Source organism: Hemiscyllium ocellatum, chromosome 31, assembly GCF_020745735.1.
Source record: "Hemiscyllium ocellatum isolate sHemOce1 chromosome 31, sHemOce1.pat.X.cur, whole genome shotgun sequence".
Lineage (NCBI taxonomy): Eukaryota > Metazoa > Chordata > Chondrichthyes > Orectolobiformes > Hemiscylliidae > Hemiscyllium > Hemiscyllium ocellatum.
In genome coordinates this window covers 4,397,471-4,410,653 of record NC_083431.1, presented here as the reverse complement: position 1 = coordinate 4,410,653, position 13,183 = coordinate 4,397,471, and the positions used below count along the sequence as shown (strand labels likewise).

The following is a 13,183-nucleotide window of genomic DNA, read 5'->3' as shown; positions in this document are numbered from 1 at the left end:
TAACTGTATCCTTTTCCTTAACAGTTGATCTCCCAAAGTGCAGCACCTCACACACTTACCCTGATTAAACTCCATCTGTCATTTATCTGCCCATATCTGCAACTGATCTATATCTCACTGCATCCTTTGACAACCTTCTATACTATCCACAACTCTACTGATCTTTGTATCATCTACAAACTTACTAAGCCACCCAATTACATTTTTGTCCAAGTCATTTATATATCAATAATATATATATTACAAACACCAAAGGTCCCATTTCAGATCCCGGCGCAACACTACTAATCACAGATCTCCCAGAAAAACAGCCTTCCACCGCTACCCTCTGTCTTCTATGGGCAAGTCAATTCTGAATCCATGTGACCAAACCATGGTGGATCCCATGCAGGTTAACCTTCTGGATGAGCCAACCACGAATGACCTTGTCAAAAGCCTTACTAAAATCCATGTAGACAACATCCACTGCTCTACCCTCATTGATCACCTTTGTCATCTCCTCGAAAAATTCAATCAAGTTAGTCAGACATGATCTGCCCTGCACAAAGCCATGCTGACTGTCCCTAATTAGGCCATGCTTTTCAAAACGCACATAAATCCTATCCCTAAGAATTCTCTCCAACAGCTTGCCAACCATCAGGGTGAGACTCACTAGTCTACAGCTTCTGAATTATCTCTATTTCCCTTCTTAAACAGAGGAACAACATTAACTACTGATATGATATGAAAATGATATGAGATTATTCAATAATCATTTCTCATTACAGAGACAGTACAAGGTCTAGTATTTGATCTCTAGTCAATTCTGAAAATGCTATCCAACGAAACTATCAGGAAAACATTCTATCAACTCCTTATCTCAGCAATCTTTGTCCTCCTGTCTAGTTTATAACTAGATTAAAATCTTCCGTGGTTATTGCCTTCCCTTTCTAACAGGTTCCTATTAACTCTTCCTTTATGCTCCAACCTCCATGTGGCGACTTCAAAGGGGTCTGTACATCACTCCCACACATGACCTCGAGTTTTCTCATATCTCACCTTAATCAAACTGTCTTAGTTTCCTGAATTTAGGTTGTCTGTCCCTCCCCCCTGAGCTAATACCATCATTAATGAACTGATCCAAGTCCTTTGCCCTTTGTTATAGACTGGGCCAGATCCCCTCAAAATAGTGTAAGAAGGTAGTCTAGACCAGAACTTTTTCTTATTTTAAAGATAGATGTGAAGTGGGATGGAGATGGTCAAACTTTCAGCGAAACAATTTTTTAAACATGACAGTTGAAACATGAACAAAAGGAAACAATATTTAGAATAACTTAACTATCTGAAAACTCAACTCACTCGATACCACAACTTAACTAAGGAACTGTTCCAATTCCCGTAACATCCCATAAACACACCTCTTGGCAAAAGGTAAATTCAAACACAGCTTCTTTCAGGCAGAGAGAGAGAAGCTCAGTCAAGCTGAACTTGGAACCTTTCTCTGGGCTGCAGCAGTGTCTCACGGTTACAACTAGAAGAAACTAGAAAAAACCCTTGAATTGGGAGAACTGGACACTCCCCTGCCATTGTTAAACAGGGCTCTTTCCCAGACAAATCTGAACCTCCACCTCTCAAAACAATAACCAAGGACAAAATAACATTAAAGGGGCTACATTGTCATACCTTCCCCGAGTTTCCTGTCCTTCCTAAGTGTCCTGACTATTCAGTTGTCCTGACTATCCAGTACTCAGATCCCGATCCACGTCTCTGCAATGGCCATCAGATCATATTCTTTTATTTCTATTTGAGTTGTCCATTCGTCTGGTTTGTTCCAAATGTTGTGTGCACCCAGATGCAGAGCCTTTAATTATGTCCTTTTATTATTTTGGTAATGTCTAGCTGGCTAGCTCTGGGAGTTGGACTCCTGTCACGGTCAATTCACCAGTTCCTGTACGAATACCTTTAACTTCGGCCTTGCCCATCCTCTTTGAATGACCGCATCTCCCCAGATTTGATCACTTGTCCCCAGTATGTATTCTAAGACCTTCCCTAGTTCTGTGCCTCACATGGACACTTACCCCAGCATCCCACCAGTTCAGGTCTCAGTGAGACCAATCTCGCTGGGACACGTGGGCTGAAACTGAGCATGCAGCAGGGCCAGTGCCCAAGGTTGGCTCCTTCCCAGATTGTCCTGGCTCTTTCCCAGGGGAACGTTCAAAAGTGTCAGTGTTCCCTCACTGCGCTGTTTGAACGGGGTTCATTCACTGGCTAAGCTGGAGAGAGAGAGATTGGGCTGATTGCCCGACAGGGTCCTGTGAGGCAGCAAAGGGCAGAGCTCCTTCAGCACTGCTTTGGTCAGGAATGGGAGCTGCTCTGTTATCCACGGGATAATTGTGCAGCAGGATGGGACTCTGTCTTCCAGTGAACTCCTGGAATGACCTTGAGTTTTAACAATAACTTCCGCCGTATCAGCACCATAAACCCAGAGATTTGAGAATCTGGCAGCAGCTTCCTCATTGCAGACGTAATCTCTGATCCCCATTGAGATAAAACCAACTCACTCTGCTCCAACCTCTGCAGCAGCCTGACCACCAGCACCATCCCCACCCCTCCCCCTGCTTCATGGAGATATTGGTTTCTAGGAAGTTACCTGTGCCTGAGGCAGACTCTAATCTGGGTGGGCGGGGGTGTACTCTCACAGTCTTTGGGGACCTGGATGGATGGACATTGAGTGAGTGTTTCCTCTTGTTTGGGAGACTGGAACTGGGGACAGAGTTTATGATTGAGACATCGCCGTTTGAAGATGGAGCTGAGGAGAAATCCTCTTTCTCAGAGAGTTGTCAGTCTGTTCCCTCGAGAGCAGAACAGGCTGGGCTGGTGAGTTGTTCACGGTTGAATTGGATAGATTTCAGACTGACAGGGAAGGGAAGGGAAGGGAAGGGAAGGGAAGGGAAGGGAAGGGGAACAGTCAGAAAAAAACAAGAGTGAAGACAACAAGAAGATCAGGCTTAATCTTATCCAATGGGGAAGCAGGTTTGAAGGGTTGGGTGGATCTAATCTTATTCCCGGTGCACCCATGCTCAAACCTTCACAGGTCCTTCATATACATCCACCTATTCCCACTAAATCCTGAGTACCAGAGAAAGTATGGGACAGTGTTGGACCACCCTGGCACAATTCCACTTGGACGTGTAGCTCAGGACTCCCTTGTGTGTGAGAGGCAGCTGTCTCACATCTGACATAGCCTGTACTCCCTCCACCACCCTCCCCCTCCTCACCCCCCAAAGTCAGCTTACTCTCAGAAATGGGTTGGTGTCACTGATACGGCCCTTCTCCCACTCCCCCTTTCCAGATTCTATGCAAACCTTCACTTTTATGAGATCCCAATAAATCTGTTGATCAGGCCAGCAGTGAGCAATCTTTGCTTATCATATGGCTATGTCTGATAAAACTATTTATGCTTCAAGTATTTTACTGCAAGGATAAGGCTGACTAGAGAGTACATAGTTAAACATCACACAAACCAGGTTATAGTCCAACAGGTTCATTTGGAAGCACTAGCTTTCAGAGCATTGCTCCATCATCAGGTAACTAGTTACGTGATGAAGGAGTGACGCTCTGAAAGCTAGTGCTTCCAATTAAACCTGTTGGACTATAACCTGGTGTTGTGTCATTTTTAACTTTGTCCACCCAAGTTCAACATCGGCTCCTCCACATCATACAGAATACTTGCAGGAAATGTGTGACATATCACAGTGCTGATAAAGATCACTCCTCTCCCAAACTTAGCCTAACCCTCAGCAGAAACAGTTGACAGGGTGGCAGATCACAATGGGGTAAGGTCACAATAGCACTCCCTCAGCACTGACCTGCGACAGGCACCATCTCCCCCTCAGGTCTCTGATTGATCATATGAAGTATTGTTAAATGTTCTGCTATTACAGTACATCCTTTAAACACACAAAAGCAAATGCTGAACATTTGAAAACATAAAGCGCTGGATAAACCCAACAAGGTCCTGAGGTTGAGAGTGTGGTGCTGGAAAAGCACAGCAGGTCAGGCAGCATCCGAGGAGTAGGAGAATCGACATTTCGGGCCGGAGCCCTTCATCAGAAGGTAGCTAAGAGCCACGTTCTCTCCAGCCCCACACCCACTCCCATTTATCTCTCCATCCCCGAGGCTCTCAGCCTCATCCCTGATGAAGGGCTCTGGCCTGAAATGTCGATTCTCCTGCTCCTTGGATGTTGCCTGACCTGCTGTCCTTTTCCAGCACCACACTCTCGACTCTGATCTCCAGCATCTGCAGACCTCACTGTCTCCCAACAAGGTCTGGCACCATCTGTGGAGTGAGAAACAGAGTTAATGTTCTGAATCTAGTATGGCTCTTTTTCAGACCCCAGAAGTCCTGAAGGCAGACAGACCTGTTGTTTCTCCTGCACTTTCTGTTTTTATCTTTTATCACAGACTCATAACATTTTCTTACGAAAAAAATCCTATGCAAGAATAAGTAAAGATACAGTAGAGATTCTGAGGAGGAGAATTCTGTTGAACAAAATTGTAAAAGCATGCTCTCTGAGTGACTGCATGTTTTTGAGCTTACCTTGCTCTGTCACATCAGCTAACTTTGATAATTTAGCTCGGATCACTGGTGTAGTCGCCATAGCAAGAAACCGTATCCCATAACCTAATGAAAAGGAGAAGGGAGACGTGGTTTGTAACAGACTGAATCGTCACAATGTAGTGACAGACATTTGTGGGAAACAAGCGAATGGGGTCACACCATCCAGAAGCTGATGTGATCGAGGTGGCATGGTGTAGGTTATCTTGGGGGAACATTTGGGGAACAGTAATCATTGCATCATAAGGTTCAGGATGATGGTGTAATATGACATTGGCCAATCCAGGGTCAGAATAATTAAGTGAGCCAACTCTAATTAGGACGAGAATAGAATACAGCCAGATAGACTGCAACCGTAGGTTGGTGGGAAAAACTGTTACAGAACAATGCTCAAAGTGGGGATTGCTTCAGCACTGTCCAGGTATAAACCCTGGAAAGTGAAAGGGAGGACAAATAAACACAGAGCTCCCTATCCCTGCTGCCAAGCCCAATCCCAGTGAGTGTTAGGATTCATAAGAGTGACCTGACACTTCATTATCTCAGGATTTAGTCTGACTGTCTGTTGGGAAGTGTCTACAAATCTCAAAGCACTGACTCACCGGTGAACATGACAGCGCTGGTCACTGCTATTGAGAAGGTCACCAAACCAGCCATGTTCGACAGCAGCCCAATCTGAGCAATCCAAAAGTCCGCAAGGCAACACTGCATCATCTTCAGAGCCAGCAGGCTGCTCAAGTAGGTCAAGTGCTCAATGGCTGAGCCGTATCCAATCTGATCGGATCGCCAGCACAGCGGGGAGCTCAGCTCAAAAAGGATGAGAATGTCCTTGACTCCGAAATGAACAGTCACCACGATAAAGAGGGACAGTGCATACAGGCAGAGACGGTGCCTGCGGCCAGTCTCCTGCCCGCTGGAATAGAGGCGGTACACCGAGCGGTAATGCTCCATGGTCAACAATTTGCCCGGTCTCTTCGCGGTCACAGACTCTTTAACGAAAACAACAGCGTAGATGACAGTGGCCACGTTCAGTGCCAACACCAGCCAGAACGGATTGATGTAACCTTGAGCTTTACTCCACTGGCCTCCAATAATGCTGCCAAACATTCCCGCCATTCCCAGGCACGCTTCCAGCACGGCAACCCGGAACGTGCGTGACGGTTTGTCGCTGATGTCTGCGATGTATGAGAAACAGCCGGCCAGGATGGTGTTAAAGTCACCCAGGAGACCGCTCAGCAGGCGGCCAATCAGAAAGAAGCCGACTGGCAGCTCCTGGTACATGACAATGAGGTAGACTGCAGCCTGTAGTGAGAGACCAACAGCCGGCAGGATCAGGATCGGTCTCCTGCCCACGCGGTCACTCCATGGTCCAAGCAGTGTCGCAGAGAACAGGCCCACAGCAAAACCCCCAACGTTAATGTAGAGGTTCCAATGGGAGGTCAAAGTCTCTACTTCCTAGGAGAGAGCAGCAAGATCAGTTTCAGGAGATTCCCTCCAGGAGATCCTGACACACCAACCAATGAATGAAAGGAGGCCATTCAGCCCCTCAAAGCTCTCTCCTGTTCAATGAGATAATGACTAATCTGCGACCTAACTTCATATAACTGCCTTTTCCTTGTTTCCAATTAATGATTTTGGTTAACCACATACTATCGATCTCAGGTTTAAAATTAACAATTGATGGAGCATCAATTGCCGCTTGTGAAGAACCCTTGTGTGAAGATCTATTTCCTAATTATAGTCTTGAACAGCTCCTATCTTTAGATGACCTTTGCCAGTCCTGGACTCTCTAACCAATAGGAATACATTCTATCCCATCTATCATATCTGGTGCATGTGGGGAATGAGCTGCCAGAGGAAGTGGTGGAGGCTGGTCCAATTACAACATTTAAGAGGCATTTGGATGGGTATAGGAATACGAAGGGTTTAGTGGGATATGGGCCAAGTGCTGGAAAATGAGACTAGATTAATTTAGGATAGCTGGACTACATGGACAAGTTGGACCAAAGAGTGCTATCCATCTCTATGACTCTATCACACCTCAATTGTGTCACCCTCCACAGATGCTTGGGTTTAACCCAAACAACTTGTGTTATCTGGTTTCAGGACTAGTGTTGGCCAATCCAAATGAATCAGGGGGAGATCCTTGAAGACAGGCGAGACATAGAGGATGATGGTCATTGTTGTCAATGATCAGCCCCAGGTCATTGCTGCAGGACTCCTCAAGGCAGTGTTTGCTAATGGAGCAATTATTTAATTAGTTAATTGCGATTAATTGACTGTGTTGAGAGAGGTGGGCACCATGGGATTTGGAATACTTCATTTGAATTTAACCCCCCTCCCTCTCTTCCTACTCTCCCCTATTCTGTAATCGCTGCACTATCTCCAGTGGGTAATGCTTGTAAATTGCTTGTTTTGTCAGTGAAGATTTACTAAAAACAAAATTGGAGCTCTTCTGAAGCAGTGGTAGTGCTCCTAACTCTTGGCCAAGAGTCCCAGGTTCAAGTCCCACCTACTCCAGAGGTGTGTCACAACATCTCTGAACAAGTTGATTTGAAAAGATCCAAGATGGGGTCATTGGATATCTATGCTCATGGAAGTTCCCCCTGGACAAAGATACCTAAAACAGCATGGACTGGGGAGGGAGAGAGGTGGGCGCTGCAGGGGCTGGAGTGCATTATCTCCCCCTCCAGCTCCCTCCCTGCTTCCAAACCCTCCTTCAGTTGATTAACGGTTCCACCACCCCTGCTTGGCAGTGCCCGTTGAGATCAGCTGTTTGGTTGATTATTTTAAGTTTAAAAATCACACAACAATCACATACTGGATTATAGCCTAACAGGTTTATTTGGAAGCACTAGCTTTCAGAATGCTGCTCCTTCATCAGGTAACCTGAAAGAGCAGCACAGTGAATACTAGTATTTCCAAATAAACCTGCTGGACTATAACCTGGCGTAGTGTGATTTTTTAACTTTGTCCACTCCAGTCCTAAACTGGCACCTCCACATCATGATCATTTGAGTGATTTTAACGGTGGGTCATAAAAAATAACATTGACTGGGTGGATAGCCCAAGCCCCAGTCCTGAGCATGCCCACAGAGATTGCCTCCGTGTGCCTTACCACATTATACTGAGACTGGTAACCACGGAAAATTCCTTGGGCTCTATGCACCAGAGAATATTTGACGTGAAATGTAAACAACTCTCCGGGTCCTGATGGAATTCATCCTAGGTCTTTAAAGAAATGGCTAATGAGATAGTGGATGTGTTGGTGTCAATCTTCCAAAATTTACTAGAATTGGCAAAGATTCTATCAGTCTGGGAAGTACCAAATATAATGTCTCTTTTGAAGAGTGGGGGGCAAAAACTAGAGCCTGAAAAGTGTTGTGGCTATGCTGTTAGCATTGATCATTCAGAAGGTTATAGATGAGCATATGGAAAAATTTATGGTAATCAAGCAATTCAGCATTGTTTCATGGAAGGGAAATTGTGTTCAACTAATCTATTGTTAATTCTTTAAAGGGGTGATGTGCAACATGGATAAAGGGGAGCCCCACTGACCGACTGCACTTGGCTATCTGAAAGGCATGTACGGCATGAAAGACATTTAAGAGTCAGCATGGAAATTGACCCTTTGGTCCAACCAGTTCATGTCTACCATAATCCCAAACTAATCTAGTCCCACCTGCCTGCTCCTGGCCCGTATCCCTCCAAAAGTTTCCTATTCATCTATTTATCCAAATAGTCTTTTAAATGTTGTAACTGGACCCACATCCACCACTTCGTCAGGAAGTTCATCCCACACGCGAACCACCCTCTAAACATTTTGCCCCTTGTGTCTTTTTTAAATGTCTCTCACCTTCAAAAATGCCCCCCTGTCTTGAAATTCCCCCATCCTATGGAAAAGACACCTCCCTCTAACTTATCTGTACCCCTCATGATTTTATAAACTTCTGTAAGGCCACCGCTCAAACAAGGGTTATTACGGAAAGTAGGAATTCACGGTGCACGAATTAACAAACTAACATGGATAGAAGGTTGACTGGGGCTGGCAGAAAACACAAGAGTGCACTTATGGGTCTTTTGCATTGCCAGAACGTGGCGAGTCCTGCAGGAGGTCTGGACTAAACCTTCAACATTTTACAATTTATATTAAAGACTAAGTTTAAGGGAGTGCAAGCATGACGGCTAAATTTGCAGATGCCACAAAGATTGATAGAAATGTCAAACGAGCAAAAATGTGACAAATGGAGTATAACATGGAAAAATGTGAAACTGTTTACTTTGGCAAGAGGAATAAAAAGCAGTGTTCCTTAAACCAAGAACAACTGCAGAAGTCTGAAGTGCATAGGAATCCGAGTGCTTCAGTGAGTGAATCACAAAGTTAGAATGCAGGTTTAGCAAGTGATTAAAACACCTAATAGGGGTGACATTCTTTATTATGAGAGGGCTTGAACATAAAGGTAAGGGTTTGATGCTTCGTTTGTACAGGTACTGATGAGAGCACTTCTCAAGTACATTTCTGGAGTCCTTATTTAAAGATGTAAGCACATTGGACGCAGTTGAGAGGAGTTTTACTAGATTGATATCTGGAATGAATTGGTTGTCTTATGAGGAAAGTCGGACAGAATGAGCTTGCTGCCACTGAATGAGGATTTAAGTACAAGATCCTGAATGGCCTCGACAAGGTGGATGTGGAAAGGATGCTTCCTCTTGTAGGAGGTCCAGAACAAGGGGGCACCGGCTGAAAATTCGAGGTCACTCATTTAGATCCGGGATGAGAGGAGTTTTTTTTATCTCAGAGGCCTTGGAACCCTCTGCCTCAGAAGGCAAGGCCATTGGATACTTTTAATGCAGAGGTGATAGATTGACAGGAAGGGGAAATTGAGGGTTATTGGGAATAGATGGGATGTGGGATTTGGAACACAAACAGCTCAGCCATGATCTTATTGAATGGTGGGGCAGGCTTGAAGGACTGAATGGCCAATTTGTGCTGTTGATTCAAATGTTTTTATATTTATTGATGACTCTGTTATTTTGCATTGAACTGATGACTTTGTGACAATTTACTGATTATTCTGTATTTACCCCCTTACAATTATTATCCTGTTGGTTGATATTCCAGACGGATTAATGTCCTAATTATTCTGCTCTGATTATTGGTTGATTGCTCATCAATTACTCACTATTGGCTGATTATTCATGATTATTGATGTTTCCCTATCATTCTTCTACACCGATTGCTCAATGTGCATAGACTGTTGATGTTATTGATGTTTCTGTATTGATTAAAGACGATTCTGTGCTAATTACCAATGATTTTGTATTGATTATCGATGATTCTGTGCTGAGAATCTGCACTGGTTATTGATGGTCCTGTATTAATTGTTGATGTTTTTGTATTGATTGATGATGAACCCGCATTGAATATTGGTAATACTGTATTGATTTTTGATGTTTTGTATTGAATATTGCTGATTTGGTATTAATTGTAGATGATTTGTACTGACTGCTGATTGATTCTGGGTGGATTATTGATGATTGATTCTGTATTGATTATTTTGTATTCATGAATGATGATTCTGCATTGATTATTGACAATTATTCTGTATTGATTGCTGATTTTCTATATTAATTATTGATTATTCACTATTGTTTTTTAATGGTTTTGTTCTGATTGATTCTGTATTGATCACAGAATATTGTTAATTCTGTACTGATTGATGCTGTATTGCAGAGTCATCAAATCGTGGAAGTCCAGCAGCACTGAAAAGGGTCCTTCAGCTGACTGAGTCTGTACAGGTTAAAAACAACCACCTGACTATTCTAATCCCATTTTTCAGCACTTGGCCTGTAGCCTTGTGTGCCTTGGTATCACTAGGTCACATCTAAATACATAGAGTCACAGAGATGTATAGCACGGAAACAGACCCTTCGGTCCCACCCGTCCATGCCGACTAGATATCCCAACCCAATCTAGTCCCACCTGCCAGCACCCAGCCCATATCCCTCCAAACCCTTCCTACTCATATACCCATTCAAATGCCTCTTAAATATTGCAATTGTACCAGTCTCCACCACTTCCTCTGGCAGCTCATTCCATACACGTACCACCCTCTGTGTGAAAAAGTTGCCCTTTGCTCTTTTATATCTTTCCCCTCTCACCCTAAACCTATCTACTCTAGTTCTGGACTCCCCGGCCCCAGGGAAAAGCCTTTGTCTATTTATCCTATCCATGCCCCTCATAATTTTGTAAACCTCTATAAGGTCACCCCTCAGCCTCCGACGCTCCAGGGAAAACAGCACCAACCTGTTCAGCCTCTCCCTGTAGCTCAAATCCTCCAACCCTGACAACATCCTTGTAAATCTTTTCTGAACCCTTTCAAGTTTCACAACATCTTTCCGAGAGGAAGGAGACCAGAATTCCACACAATATTCCAACAGTGGCCTAACCAATGTCCTGTACAGCCAGAACATGACCTCCCAACTCCTGTACTCAATACTCTGACCAATAAAGGAAAGCATACCAAACGCCTTCTTCACTATCCTACCTACCTGCGACTCCACTTTCAAGGAGCTATGAACCTGCACTCCAAGGTGTCTTTGTTCAGCAACACTCCCTAGGACCTTACCATTAAGTGTATAAGTCCTGCTAAGATTTCCTTTCCCAAAATGCAGCATCTCGCATTTATCTGAATTAAACTCCATCTGCCACTTCTCAGCCCATTGGCCCATCTGGTCCAGATCCTGTTGTAATCTGAGGTAACCTTCTTCGCTGTCAACTACACCTCCAATTTTGGTGTCATCTGCAAACTTACTAACTGTACCTCTTATACTCGCATTAAATCATTTATGTAAATGACAAAAAGTAGAGGACCCAGCACCAATCCTTGTGGCACTCCACTGGTCACAGGCCTCCAGTCTGAAAAACGACCCTCTACCACCACCCTCTGTCTTCTACCTTTGAGCCAGTTCTGTATCCAAATGGCTAGTTCTCCCTGTATTCCATGAGATCTAACCTTGCTAATCAGTCTCCCATGGGGAACCTTGTCGAATGCCTTACTGAAGTCCATATAGATCACATCTACTGCTCTGCCCTCATCAATCCTCTTTGTTATTTCTTCAAAAAACTCAATCAAGTTTGTGAGACATGATTTCCCACACACAAAGCCATGTTGACTATCCCTAATCAGTCCTTGCCTTTCCAACAATGTACATCCTGTCCCTCAGGATTCCCTCCAACAACTTGATCCCTGATTACTTATTCCTGGTTACTGATCTCTGATCATAGCTCCCCGATTACTGATCACTGATTATTGATCCCAGATCACTGATTATTGATCACTGATCCCTGGTTATTGATCTCTGATCATGGCTCCCTGATTACTGATCATTGATCACAGTTCCTGGTTATTGATCCCAGATCACTGATCCCTGATTATTCATCACTGATCCCTGATTATTGATCACTGATCATGGCTCCCCGAATACTGATCATTGATCACAGATCCTGGTTATTGATCCCAGATCCCTGATTATTCATCACTGATCCCTGTTTATTGTTCACTGATCATGGCTCCCCGAATACTGATCATTGATCACTGATCCTGGTTACTGATCCCAGATCACTGATCCCCGATTATTGATCACTGATCCCTGGTTATTGATCACTGATCATGGCTCCCCGATTTCTGATTATTGATCACTGATTATTGATCCCAGATCACTGATCCATGATTATTGATCACTGATCCCTGATTACTGATCACTGATCATGACTCCCCGATTACTGATCATTGATCAGTGATCCCTGGTTATTGATCCCTGATTACTGATTATTGATCCCCAATCCCCAGCCTCACCTCCTCCAGTGCGGCCTCCCTCCCTTGGCTCTTGTTGCAGCCTCGGCTCCTGTTTCCGCTGAAGCCGAGCTCGGAGCTGATTCTCTGGAAGATGTACTGAGTGGAGAGCGGGGCCTGCAGCATCAGCGCCAGCATGCTGAGGAAAACAAGCGGCTCCACCGTCAGGCGAGGCCCGGGGACCCGCACCCGGACCCGGCCCAAGCCCGAGGGCGGACACTGCGACTCCTGTAGGCCCGGCATCGGAGAGAGAGAGGAGAGAGAGACCGGGGAGAGGCGGGGAGCGGGGATCGGGGCCGGGGGGAGAGGGCCGGGGGGCGGGAGCCGGGGCCGGGGGGAGAGGGCCGGGGGGCGGGAGCCGGGGCCGGGGCCGGGGGGGGGGCTCAGTGAGAGTTAACTCCGCCCGAAAACAGGGTAGGGCAGGGACACGGAGAGGGAGCCGGAATAAATCCCAAAACCTGGGAACATTCCCCCCAAAACTTGGGAATATTCCCCCAAACCCGGGAATATTCCCCCAAACCCGGGAACATTCCCCCAAAACCCGGGAACATTCCCCCAAACCCGGGAATATTCCCCCAAACCTGGTAATATTCCCCCCAAAACTTGGGAATATTCCCCCAAAACCAGGAACATTCCCCCAAACCCGGGAATATTCCCCCAAAACTCGGGAATATTCCCCCAAACCTGGGAATATTCCCCGAAACCCGGGAATATTCCCCCAAACCTGGTAATA

General features: G+C 45.2%; 1 protein-coding gene across 1 annotated transcript in view; it reads right to left on the bottom strand.

Annotated features, from left to right (window-relative positions):
• slc46a1 (solute carrier family 46 member 1) overlaps positions 1 to 12,784 on the bottom strand; it is a 29,647-nt gene extending 16,863 nt beyond the window's left edge. The window contains exons 1-3 of the mRNA XM_060848252.1: positions 12,454 to 12,784; positions 5,197 to 6,049; positions 4,580 to 4,663 (exon numbers count right to left, since the gene is read on the bottom strand). Coding sequence (XP_060704235.1) covers positions 4,580 to 4,663; positions 5,197 to 6,049; positions 12,454 to 12,693 — 1,177 coding nt within the window. The 5' untranslated portion in view covers positions 12,694 to 12,784. The remainder of the gene's footprint in view (positions 1 to 4,579; positions 4,664 to 5,196; positions 6,050 to 12,453) is intronic.
• Between the last annotated feature and the right edge of the window lie 399 nt (positions 12,785 to 13,183).